The following is a 13,478-nucleotide window of genomic DNA, read 5'->3' as shown; positions in this document are numbered from 1 at the left end:
ACAAGCATGATGTTCAGGGTTAAAACAAAACGTCCATATGTTCAACTTATATTAGATCACTAAGACAAATTGAATTTACCTGCCAGTCAGAAATGAAATGAAAAACGTATTATTATTATTATCCTTATGGTATTATTTTTCGGTGGTGTCAGTTAATGACATTGGACAAGTGTTGTGCTCTGCTCAAGTGTTCTGTTGGGAGGAGTGTGCGAGGGAGGGAGGGAGGGTGAGAGAGAGAGAGAGAGAATCAGCGGGTGAAGAGAGGGGGAGGCGCAGACTTTGGAGGATTTGCAGTGTGCTGCGGGCGATCTCTCACTCCACTCTTTTAAAAAACAAAAACGGAAATAAGTTTACGTGCGCTCACTCTGAAAGTTTAGAAGCCCTTTTCTGTCCCTCGTCAAGGGATTCCATCAACGTTTTGGAAACTTTTCTCCCGCTAGGACAACATTTCTTTTTAACCCCGATTGCGTTTCTAACCACTTGGATTCGACGCACCAGTTGCCGCGCGGGGGAAGTTTTGGCGAAACATGTCGGGAAGCCATTCACGCGCTAAACTTCCGATCGTGCGCAACAATGTCGGAGCGCTGCGCCGGTGCGTCAAGGGCAACTTTCCGTAGTGGCCGACGCGGCACCCGCATCGCGTCTATCGCCCGTGGGGAGGTCCACTGCCCGGGGCGCTTTGGATTCCAGCTTTGCACCACGTTGCTGTGACTGAAAACAAAAGTGAAATAATATATATATTTTTTAAAAAGCATGGAAGGTGATCAGGAGCCCGGTGCGCCCTCCGATGAGCCCCGGGCCGACGGCGCTGCCGCGTCCGACAGTTTCTCCCAACTGTGGAGCGACGTTATGGGGATGTTGGTAAGTGTGCGGGTGGGGTGGGGTCGGGGGGGAGCAGAGGGGGGGCTGAACTGATAAAGAGTTTTTCACCCCGACCCTAAAAGTTGACACCGATTTGCCGAAGGAGCGACCGTGTGGCCAATTAGTCGCCGCATGCAAATGGAGCGTCGGGTTCGTCTTCATAAAGGCCCCGAAGTTGCGCTTCACTCGCAGGCTGCTGGTCCCGTGTTTATACGCTGGAGTCGGTTGGATCGGAAGGAGGCTTGAATTGGAGGCATGGTATGTAACTCCTTGGCGGATTAACCCTTTGCGCGTTGGGTGTGTTGGTGTTTGGTGTAATTACGCGCTGCATTGTTCCTCCGACCTGGTTGTGTTGCTCTTCCGGCTGAGGAGAGGAGGTTTGTTTGTGCATGTGTTGTTCTCTGTGATGGTCTCTGTGCCAAACATAAACCTGCAAATGCTGGTTATTGGAGGTCGTGAGACATTGTAGCGTTTTTCAGTAGTTGTTAAGTCAAGTTTGTTATTCCCAGTGTTTCAGCCCTCTCGATCATAAGAGGTTTTCGAGTGCTTCGTTTTCTTTATGAACCGCATGATCTCAGTCCTGAGGGGGCCAGATTAACCGTATACTGCATATTTGTGCCCCTGACTGGTCTTCACTTTGGAGATGCTCTCTTTTGTTCAGCAGTCCTGGTTTCACAGGCCCCCCCGGGGGGCTCTGATTGATCTGCGGACCAAATGTGTTGCAGTTACTTACCAGTCTGTTTAAAGACGAAGGTGTTAATTTGGTTTGGTCTGCCACTGGAGATGTAAAGGGTCAGGGTGTGTAAATGCGGGAGTGTGAGTGTCTGTCTGTGTGCGTGCCCGCCGGTGGGGGAGGCTGTCCTGCCCTCTGACACCGAGTGGGAGACCTGGCTCCAAGCCGGGCAATTCATCCAGATTTATTGCTCTGGAGGCAAATGTCTGCAGGACTCATGGTCATGATTTGCTCATGGTTGCTCAAGACACCCGCATGCAAAACGACAACAACAAGCTTCTAGAGTTCTTCTGTTCTTGACTAGTTCATGGCCAGTCCGATTGGGATTTTTCTGGTTCACGCTTATAGTATATCGATGCGTACGTCCTTCTGTTTGCTAACTTCAACGTGGTTTGAGGTCAACATGTAATTGTAACATTGATTCCGCAGACTAATGCACACTCTACGCTTTTAGCTTTTCCCTTTGCACCACGACGTCCTCGATCTTGGGGAGGATTGGATCGTTGCAACAGTCTTATTTTTCCATCGCAACTATACTGGAAATATTAGCAGTGTGACAGTTTGGAACTTGATCCGTCTTCTTGGCTGCTGACGGTGTCTTTTGAAAAGTTCAACAGGTCAGATTTCCGTACTACCCACCTGACAACCACGCTGGTATGTGGTTTTCTGTTGGAATGCTCGTTTGGAGGTTCGATTTTTTTTTTTTGGACTTAATGAAGAAAATGTCATTTACGTTTTAACGTTCTCATACTTCTTAATAAGTACACTACATTATATTTGCACCGCTTTCAAAGGGCATCTGAAGTCAATTTGCTGGGTAACACGGTATCTTTAAGCGACCTGTGACGTTCATGTCAACCTGTGACAATGGACACCATCAACCTCAAAGGGAAATGGATCTGCTAATTGAACCACTGTGACTCTCAATGGCTTTTGTTCTGCTCGGGAGGCCAATACGGGAACACAATGCCCTTGTTGACCCGAGTTTAACTCGCTGTTAACAATACGTTTGCTTTTGGCTCCTCACTCGTGAGAACAGGCCCAGTCGCACAGATAGACACACATCCTGATAAAGATCTGTTCAAAAGGCTTATTATGCCATTATACTTATGATCTACCTTTGCACCCTCAAAATATGTTTTTTATCTAGAAAACCAAAAGGCTCTTTGGCCTCAAGCTTTTATTTTCTTCTTTTTTTTTTTAGACGTCTTTGTCTTTGAGGTTAATCCCACACATAAGTCGGTCTGTTGTGGAATGTAGATACTGACAATACCGAAGTAAGCCAGTCGTTTATTTGTGGTAAAAAGCACTTGAGCTAATAAAGAGCCTAAGGCGGTTTGTGACAGAATGGTGCTGGAGCTCATAGTGCTGTTAAGCGGTCGGGTTTACAGATGTCTGAATGTGGATTTGCCTCTGGTCCCGCCCCTCTTCTAGATAAATGAACTGCACTAAAACGGCCCAACTTTCAGCATACAGTACCAGTCAAAAGTTTGGACACACTCTCTCATTGAATTAAAATGAGAAAATGTGTCCAAACTTTTGACTTGTACTGTACATGTTTTGCATTATGCATTCGACTTCTCTGCAATAGTCCGTTCCCGTTCCCCTCCGTTGTACCTCCTTTTTTTGCAAATATTCTATGAGTCTGCAGTGGTTAGTGTAGAGAGCCACGGTGGTGATTTTTCAACATGCCTTCACTGAGGGCTAACTCCTAAATGTCCGTCCTAGTCTAGATGATTTGATCACAAACCTGGACAGCTGACAGTCATCCGGAATTCAATTTTTGCTCCTCTGAAAGAAGCCTCTCATCCCGTTTTTGCTTGAGCGGTCGTCTTGAGCCTTGTGGAAATCTCTTACTTGCCTGCAGCAATTCTTTCCTGTTTTGTGGTGTTTCACACGGCGTGGGTGGGAGTGTGTGCATTTGTAAAAAGTGCGAGACGGCGCTTTGTCTCTGGACTTGGAGACTGCTCTTGAGACGTGGATATCGATTGTCTGCAAAGCAAATGGTAAGACGAGGTGATGTATGTCCCTCCTCCCACATAACACTTCACACGGAGTCCCTTTCTGCCAAATAGTGAGCCGAGCCCCTTTTATATCTTTGCCAATGACGTTCTTGCAAAGTCCTAAATCATAGCCTAATTGTGTCTATCGTTTCCCGCTCCGACTCGGCTCGCTGCTCCTTTGCTCCGCCTTCCTGACTGACACCATCGAGGTCACTGATGGAGAACCGGCAGGATTCCTCTGCTGAGACTGCAGAGGGGTGTTCGGCTAAAGCCCGGATATCCTCAGGAAGCCCAGCAGCTGGTGGACTTTGCTCCCTGGCCTCACCTTCCTCGGCAGTATATCCCTCCCCCCCCCCTCAGAGAGAGAAGGGGACCGTCACCAGCTGGCCTTGGGGACAATGGTTAACACCAATGCACGCCAGCATCCCACCCATTCAGGAATGTGAGCCCGGAGGACTGACCAGAGCAAACGCGTTGGGCGCGGGGACAATGGCCTCCAACCTTCTCGGCGTGCTTTTAAACAAACGAGCACTCTGCGACCTGTAACTACTAATGGACTCATTGAAAGTGGCAGGAGACGAACCTTCTGTGGTAGTTAGAATGCCAGGAATCGTGTGACTGATTGACTAAGTTAGCAGAGGCTACCGGATCACGATTTAGTGTGGCGCCGCGCTGCCTTTGGTAACCGTGTACTTATACAGCGTGTTGGCAACCAAAGCTGGCGGTATTTGATTTGTTTCTCGTTAGTCAAGGGATGAACTTTATTTTTCCATCCAGGGATTTCAGCATGGATGGCAAATAGTCTGCGTTCCTCCAGCGCAATCCTGATTAAAAAAATGTTGAGTAAATCCCTCGGTCATGGCTCCGTCGCAACCATATCACACATTGCTGAAATATTTATCCACTGCGGTGCAACGCCAGTAATTTGTGTTTTAGATGCTTAAACAGCCACTAAGTCAGTTATTGCAGCTGTGTGAACGTCTTCTACATTTCTCAGAATTTATTTCTCTGTCGTGAGTCCAGTTTTGAATTTGTCCAGAAGCGACGCGAAGCGGTTTTATTCGCAGTTTGGTCTGAACAACTTCAGCTGCACTTTGGGAGTAGCCACCTCGACAGTAAATGACGCTTACACACACACACACACACACACTTTACTGTAAATACACACACACACACACACGAGCGCGCTCACTCACAGATATGAGCATGGGTGTTGTTTTTTGACTATTGTTTCTATTGTTCCAGTCAAGATGGGGAGTTGGCCTCCCTCCCTCGAGGGTGGAGAAGCAGTTACATCAGCTGAATTATTTTTTCCATTTCGAACGTTGTTCTTTATTGGTTTAAAAAAAAAAAGTGTTTTCTATTTAGAAGCATTGTTTTTAGTGTTGTTGTTTAGCAACATACGGTAACACAGAGAGACCCGTATGCTTTCCAGCTCAGGTAAACTGATTTAACACCCCGTCCCTAGAATCTCTCTTTGATACATTTTGGTTTCTTCCCACCCAGACTCCAGATGTTTTATCCTCTTCTCACCCAACAGCTGCCCTAGTCAGTATCCCACAAATCATCCCTTGTCCGTGCTCGGCACCCACCCCGGCCCAGATTTCCACACTGGATGTGTGGACCACTGTCGGAACCCCAACCCCCCCCCCCCCCCCCCCCACCCCCCCGCGCCCACCCACCCCGATGCTCTTCCACCAAAACTCCTACGTTGACAGATTCTCTCTAAAAAGGTTTGCCTTTCCAAACGCGCCGCCTCATAGTTGATACGTACATAACTGAGCATATGCAGTATCACTTTACAAGGTGGGGGGGGAGGCTCAGCTGGGTCGGACCGCCTTGTGCTCGCGCCATGAGAGAATTGCGAGAATTTAGGTTATCCGCGGACACACACGGGGACGTCTGCTAAAGACCTCACATCAAACTGAGGACCGCCAGCTCGTGCAGCTTCATTCGTCCACTTTCTCAGGTTCATATCTGACGTTCCTGACGGAGGGGGGGGGGGCTAGAAGAACAGCTACTCTCGAATAATGAATTCCACTTGGATGATCCAGCTTTTCTTTAACACCAACTGGAGAAGTCGCTCTTTCAATCAAGTGGTGAAAAGCACAATTGTGATGTGTGTGTGTGTGTGTGTGTGTGTGTGGTGATTACAGCATCTTGGCGTTCTGTCAGGAGAGCGTGCTTTCAATCTCTTGGATTGAAGGAATGCCGGGGGAAAGCATGTGTCCGCTCGGCGAGCGCTCCCACTGGGGACCTCGGTCCTCTCGGACCGTTTGTCCGGCCAGAAGCAGAATTTCTCAAGCTACGAGACAGGGAGGGCAGATCGCCGGCCGCCAAGATGCACTCCGACACGGAACATGTGTTTGTCGGTAACATTGTGTTCCCTGCACAACCAGTTGGTGCCCTTTCATAACGGAGTCCACTGAGCTGCGTTGGAGATGATTTGGTTTTCCTGTGTTTTGTTTTGGGTCCAATGTTTTTTTTTTTTTTTAAATCTCCTGCCCGCATGCATGTGAATGCTAATGTGTGTTCGCCGGGGCTTCATGCCCACGTGCGCGCGTTTGTGGCACTCGCACTCACAGCGATCCATTCACTTGTGGCCTGGCACCCAGATAGGGGGGTCCGGTCGAGAAAGACGGGGACTGAGAGAGACTGTTCGGACCCTGCGCGGTGACTCAATGCCCGCTGTCTGCCTGGCACAGATTAGATCAACACCGATGAATATTCAACGGTTTCCCATCACCGCCGGAATGGCCAAATATTTCACCAAAGCAAGAGCAGTGTCGCTCTTCTTCCCACCGAAGACGGTCTGATGGAACATGCGTAGTTAGGAACTCCATTGAGTACAACCCAGATTGTTTTTTTTACGCCAAACTTTCACACATTCATGGTCCCGCTTCACGGTTCAGTTAACTATTACATTTTCCAAAACTAACTCTGAGGTCAGTCTTCAATGTTTTATCCAAAGACTATTCTGTGGGTTTAATGTCTTCTCTGTTTGGCGCACGGCTTCCTCCCTCAATCCTAAACACACGTCTTCCACACAAAGACAGGAAATGTGTTGATCTTAAATTACAGCCGACCGGAAGAGTGTGTTTTGGTTTGCGGTTCGGTGAACGTCTGAGGAGGCAAAGGGCATCCTTGATTTGTATTCTCGATAAAGACAAAACCCGGTATCGGGTCAGGACAAAGTCACTGAATGGCATTGATAAGAATGAACGACTGAAAATACACGGACCTTTTATTGAGGGGTATATTTGGGTTGTCTGGGTCTGGAGCGTGTGTGTGTGTGTGTGTGTGTGTGTGTATAAAGACAATATGTACATTACAAGCATTGGATCTACTGTTGGGTTGAAATGTTTCCCTGGATATCAAATAGTCTTTTCTTCTTCTCTTCCTGTTGATTTACATTGTCAGCTTTCCCTTCTTGGGATGTCGTGGTTCCCCGGCTAAACCGTGTCATCTCTTCCTCTCTCCAGGACGGTTCTCTGGGCAACATAGATGACCTCGCCCAGGAGTACTCTGAGTACTACAACACCTGCTTCAGTGACGTCAATGACCGCATGGAGGAGCTGCGCAAAAGACGAGTCTCCCAAGAGGACGACATGGTAAATTCAAACACACAACTTTAACGTGTGCGTGTGTGTGTATCTCGTGGAGTCGGCAAAACCATTGGTCGGATTTGTTTGGATAAAGGACCATTTTTCTGGCAAATCGAATGACCTTTAAAAATGGTTTTACAGTGTAATTTCCACAGTTTTAGCCAACGACCTGGCAAGAAACAACAACAACCAGCAACCGCAGTGGAACAAACATGGATGTGCAAAGGCAGTGTGCCTCCTCTGCATGAGTAGGCATTTGTATTCTGGGGGTCCTTTTCACGGGGATGTAGGGTAGCTGGGGGGGACCCCTTTGGTTGCCTAGCAGCATTCAAATGTATGGAGGAATGTTGATGGTGTCGCCACGGAGGGCGTAGCTCCACTGTTGCAGTTGGTGCACAAATGTAAGAGCGCGTGTTGAGTGCGACGCTAAAGTCATTATTGTTCTATCAATTACATATCTGATAAGGTTGAATACATGGTACAGGAAAACATTTGATTTGTTCTCATTCCTAAAATCAATATATACAAAATAATGCAGCCGTCTTTTCTCAATTCTACAGCATACTGTAGATCTTAGTAAAATCTCTTAACTGAATCAAGATGAGGATGTTTGGTACCGCAAATGTAACAATAATATCCGGCAAAAACAGGTTGTGGTCTCCATTAACAGATTGTGCTCTTGCTGGCGTTGTTATGGCAGATATGCTCATAGATTACAGTCGTCTCTGATTTGCCAGTTCAAAAGGAGGCCTCATCCAGCCATGTGGTTTTGGTTGGATCACGCATGGATCAGATGGAGAGCTGATTTATTGTGCTCCTCCTTTTTAATAACTCGCCCTGCAGACGTCCTGTTCAGGCATTGGAAAAAGCCCACGGATACATAGATACCTTTTTTGGTTTGATACCAGGATGTGTTCTCTCTCTGGGTCCTTCCTTTTGGCTTTACATTAATATGGATTTACCGCCGGACATTTTATAGTTTGCGAAGCTTCCGTCCTGACTATATAAAAACCCAGTGAAGAGGAGGCCGGAGAGTTAGAAGAGAGGAAACGAGCTGACTGGGCTCTGAGCCTGAAGCCCAGGACAGGAGGAGGATGAGGATGCGGAGGGAGGAGGATGAGGGGAATGAAGGGAAGGAGTGGAGATTGGAGCCTGCAGCTGTCTCCCCACTCGGCAATTTTTGGCACCAAAATATAGGAGAAGGGGAGGAAAAAGCAGAGTGGGAGGGAGTTCTCCAAAGCGCAGCATCAACCTACGCTATATGGATTGAACTGGGCCTTGAATTTCAGTGAAATCCTTTTCTAAAATTAGGTTTAGGTGACTGAACTGGAGAACAGCCGTATCTGGGCTGAGGGTAACGGTGGGTTGAGCAAAACCACTTCCTCCGAGGCAATATTTCCCACTGGGCTAGCTGGCTTCGTAGACTGAGAGCCTGTGGCCCGGTACCTGTAGAACTTGATAGACAAGACGGCGCGATGGACCAAGAGGAAGTAAGCGATGTGCGCTGCAGAATGGACGCAGTCGGGAGGAGAGTAGCCAATAACGCCGCGTCCCGAGATCCGCGGCTGCAGCCAAACGTCAAACGCCGCCGAGGGCAGGTAGTTGCAGAAGGTCACGGTGTCCAATCGCCACGTTAACGGGGAGACATTCGGCTGGTTGCGTTCCTCTGGGACTTGCCCTTCAGTCAGGGACCGCCTTGTCACTATTAAAGGGCACAGGATGATGAGTGACTCGGTTATGCCCCGCGCCCTCTGCAGTCATTGTCTTTCTTATTTTCCCATTCAAAATGAGTGGGTAAGTTCTTTTCTATTGCTGATGAGGAACTCCAACCATCTCGCATCTCTTCCAAAGTAGCTTTTTGCAACCTAGAAGGTCACTCAGTCCCTCCATTCTTACAATAAATCCAAATGTACAAATACATAGGAGACACTACAGGTATTCATGTAGTCTTGCCCTGAGATGTCTGCTGTATCGCCTTGTGTGCCTCAGACCACAAAGTGAGGAGACTTCTAGAAAAGGGGAATGGGCAAGAATAGTGGCATAAGAGTAAAGCTTAGGGTTGAAGTTTGACTGTCTTATTCCAAATCTTGGAATGTTTCGTCTCTAATACTTCAAATGTGGCCTGTTTAAATGTGGTGATAACACAGTGAAAGAAGAAGTACTCTCATTGACTGTTTCTGTTCTCCAAAACAGTTTCTAGTTGAGGCCCCAAAAAAGATTTTCTTTTCTTTTAAATAGGAACACTTTTTTTTCTGTTCTTGCAACGCAAACCTTCCTACAAAAATGTGTGGAGCTTCAGTGTGTTTGTTTTCTCTTGCACGCTGTGTCTGGCAGCTCCTACGGGGCCCCTGATTTGACAAAGCCATGGCTGCCTTGTTGTGGTGAAACACTATTAGGAGCTGATGAGAGAGGCTCTCTCAGAGATGCCTATCGCCGTGGTGACTTCCGGCCGGGCCTCCACAGCATCTTCGTGTTAGTTTTATGGAGCGCAGGGAGACGAGGGGTTGAATAAACACCCCCCCCCCCCCCCTTTGGGAATGTGACCTATGGATTAGCGCTTCTATAGAAAATGAGAGTTTGGATGCCTCTCACTAGCATGCTGACTTGGCAATGCACACAGCTTATTGGTGGAAGAGGAAGGAAAGCGAATAGTTTGGCAACTCTAAAATATTTTTTTGGTTTTGAAGTGAAAAATCATTCAAAGAGTGAAAGTAAAGATTTTAATAACTCTTAACAACCGCTTTGAGCAAACTTCCTGTTTTTACATTGTTTTGCATGTATCTGTAATATTTAATTAAGGCCACAAACGGAAGATCATTTATTAGAAATGTGATTTGTCTTTTCAACCTACAATGTAGAAAGCTATTCAAATCAGAGATCAGTCATAATTATATTTAGTCATATTGTTTTTATGTCTCTCAGCTCGTGCTTTTCAGCTTGTATTTAGTCTTAAGAGTTTTGTATAGTCCACCTTTGACCTCTTTGTCTTTTACGGATGGGTTTGGGATTGTGTTATTATATTGCTGCCCTTTTATTTCCACCCTAACATTGTATGTTGCCCTCCCGGTGGTTATTGACGTACTCAAAAATGGAATTTTGAAAATCAAGACATGCTGGTCAATACTCGCCAAGTTCAGGATTTTTTTTAATCTGATCAATAATTATATCTGACTTTTACCAGAATGCATTTTCTCCTCACTGTCTGTCACTTTCTCTTTCTGCCAAAACATGAACATAGAAGCTAATCTAGAAGTGTAGGAGACGGGGCGGGCGCGTGGATAGCATCAAACCTCAAAGAAGATAAGGGCACATCTCTCAAACCGCAGAGAAAGCAACAGATGTTGTACATCAAGTATAAATCACCACGGCTCCTTTTTGAAATGTGTGGTTTCGGGGGGCAAACTTCTACGTGCTTTAACCCGTAATGAGAAACACACTCCGTGGTAATATCCTTGAAAGTCATTCTGAAGTCACGGACAAACAAGCAGGCCTTGAAAGGAAAAAAAAAACAACCCTTTTTGATGCGTTGGCCAAAATCCTTCAGGCGTCTCACTGTTGACCTTCTAATTTAAACACTTTTGACACGCGAACGCCTCAGCTGGTGTCAGATTGATCTGCTCGCCTGAGGATTGCGCTGTAATGGTTTTTCTAGCTGAGCAGCTCGACAGATGAAGGGGTGAAGACTCCAGTGCGGACTTTGTTTTTGTTTGTTGACCAGGAGGCCTTTGCGAAGTTCAGCCTTCAAAGTCTGTCAGTTCAGCCGGGTTAAAACTACAGCGCGGGAAGAAAGACAAACTGTCGCAAACTCTGCGGCTTATTTTTCTTCCCTTTTTTTTTATTTCTTTACCTTTTCAGGCTTTTGCTCGGAAACGGCTCCACTCGACAGCCGCCGCTGTTGCTGTAAGATTACTTCCAAATGACGTTGGCCGAGCTTCATTGTTGCCGTAACGCCGGCGCAAAGCAAGCGGCGTATTTGTAATTTTGTTCTGCGATTTCAGCGATTTTCATCACGAGGCCATCATCGGAATTTGTAATAACGCTGGTATTTGTCTTGAAATAGCAAAGGAAGGACGATCGGAACGCTCCTCGCTGTGCACACGGAAAGGCAACCGACAGCGGTGTCACACAACGCGCTCTGGGGTGGCACATACGGCACGCATGTATTTCCTGCTCCTGGGTGGGTGAGGTGAGGTGAGGTTGCGTGTCTGCGGACTTTCTCAAAGGAGCCGGTTCAGCAGGCTTTCTGGTCCCGCAGCTAACGTCTTTTTTGGCCCCCGGCCGTTCCAGTTGGTGCCCGATCCCTGTCCCCCCCCACCCGCCATGCGCAGAGCCTTCCCACAAACCTCATCCTCGCCCACCCACATTCACCCACCCATCTCATTTGGCGTACCTCCACTACGCCACCTGGTCCCTCCCAGTTTCACCGCACATCCGCTACTTTTGCCTCCGTGGTTGGCAGTAAGGAGAGAGGGGGGGGGCGGGGGGGGGTGTTGTTGTAGAGGCCCCAAAATCCAAAGTCTCGTTTGAACTAAAGTGCGGCTATTTAACGTTCGTCTGTGCTGCTGTGCTTCCACTATCGTTAATAGAGTCTGGTGCTAATGTAGCAGAGCAGTGTTTAACTGTAGCTTCTCGGTTAACGATAGCCCCCCCCCCAGCCCCCAACCCCCCCTTCTGCCTCCACAGTGATCCTCGTTAGCCGGATTCCCTCCCCATACGCTCCCTCACTGCTTTCTCTCTTTGTCTAACTCAATACGGTCATGCTTAGAGAATCATAGGCCTTGCACGTACACACACACACGCAGTGGCCCATCTTTCGGGTGGGGGGGGGGCTGCACATGCATACATTCACACACACACCGTGTCAATTTGAGGTAAGTAGAGCACTGTTTCAAGCGAATGCTGGTGAGTTCAAGTGAAGGATAACACGCTCCCTCCGGGAGTGTGTTGTGAGATCTAAGCTCCACGTGCAGATGCCCCCCGCCGCCTCCATTTGATGTTCCCCCTCAGAATCTGTGTCAGCTGAGCTGGCAACTCACCGCTCAATTGGGCTTCCTTTTGTTAGCGATGCACAGATCTGAGAGCGAGCCCGAGGAGCCTTTACGCAAATATTCTGTGACAAATTAATCCCAGCGAAGTTTCACTTCAAGCCAAACGGGGGTGTGCTTTATTTATATATATATATATATATATATAATTATATATAATTATACACTCTTCCATGTCAGAGATGGCACGGACAGACAAGGAGTAAAGGGAAGCAGCAGGAACAGAGCGCTGCTTTGTGTGTGTGTGTGTGTGTGTGTGTGTGTGTGTGTGTGTGTGTGTGTGTGTACACATGCTCCTCTGTTTGGGTGTCTGTGGAGGTTTGTGTCTCCGGTAGCATATATGAGGATATTTTGTTGTGTGTGCGAGCCGGTGCGTTTAAAAAGGGGACGCGGTGGGTGCAGTCGCCCATCCGTGAGGCCGGCACATCTTTTCTCGCGGCGGCGAGGATCTGATAGCAATCCACTGTTTCTGGATGAATCCGTGACTGTGTGTGCATGCGGGGGACACACCTTGTTCCCGCTGTGTGGACACCCACATCACACTGCGCCAGGCGGTTGTTCCAGCAGAGTTTAGGGATGTAGATGTTGTTTATTTGCCCAACATAAGTGAAGCTCTCCCTCTCTGTTGCGTCCCCTATGCTGAGCTAGGCAACGCAACCACAGACGGGTCTCTATTTATCTGTTGGTCTTCTACAGCAGGTTTTTTTTCATGTCCGGGTAACCTGCTCTCTGACTTATGGGACTCGACCATACCGCCGGGGGGGGGGAGGGTTGTGTCAGAGCTTATCCGACTATCAGTTGATTTACTTTCCAAAGAAACGTCCCGAGCCGTGTCTCTTACTGCCTGATCGCTGGAACAGACAAATAGATGAACAAGGCGAAGAAGCAGGCCCGGGGGACCAGACCAGCTTGTACAAGTTCCCACACCGTCTCTCACACATCTCGGCCGTCTACCTTCAGTAGATTACTGTCGGGGTAAATGTAGGGTTCAGGCCAAGCTTTTTGCCACCTCAGCACTTTAGGTCTCCTGCTCTTGTGATCTGCAGGTTAGAGGTGCTTAAAGAGCTCACAGGGGAGGTTGTGTCACTTTAAGTACTTTCGGCTCGCTGACTCGTGCTCGAGGTTCAGGTTTTGGAAGGATTGTAAACCGTCAATCACAGACCTGTCAAAGCGGTAAAGCGAAGGTCGCTCTGATTCGGAAGCATAAGGAACGTAGAAGTGCACTCCTCGG

General features: G+C 47.9%; 1 protein-coding gene across 15 annotated transcripts in view; it reads left to right on the top strand.

Moving 5' to 3' along the window:
- The window catches only part of sash1a (SAM and SH3 domain containing 1a), a 116,980-nt gene that overhangs the window by 79,653 nt on the left and 23,849 nt on the right, over positions 1 to 13,478 (top strand). For 7 of the 15 annotated variants that reach the window (XM_078093349.1, XM_078093341.1, XM_078093347.1 and 4 more), the window contains exon 2: positions 7,080 to 7,208. In XM_078093349.1, coding sequence (XP_077949475.1) covers positions 7,080 to 7,208 — 129 coding nt within the window. Of the gene's footprint in view, positions 1 to 188; positions 1,120 to 7,079; positions 7,209 to 13,478 lie in introns of those variants that run through there. The other 8 variants (XM_078093350.1, XM_078093344.1, XM_078093354.1 and 5 more) reach the window with 6 other exon arrangements.

Source organism: Gasterosteus aculeatus, chromosome 18 (genome assembly GCF_964276395.1).
Source record: "Gasterosteus aculeatus chromosome 18, fGasAcu3.hap1.1, whole genome shotgun sequence".
Lineage (NCBI taxonomy): Eukaryota > Metazoa > Chordata > Actinopteri > Perciformes > Gasterosteidae > Gasterosteus > Gasterosteus aculeatus.
Note: the sequence above shows the minus strand (reverse complement) of the source record. Positions and strands in the feature narration are given on the sequence as shown.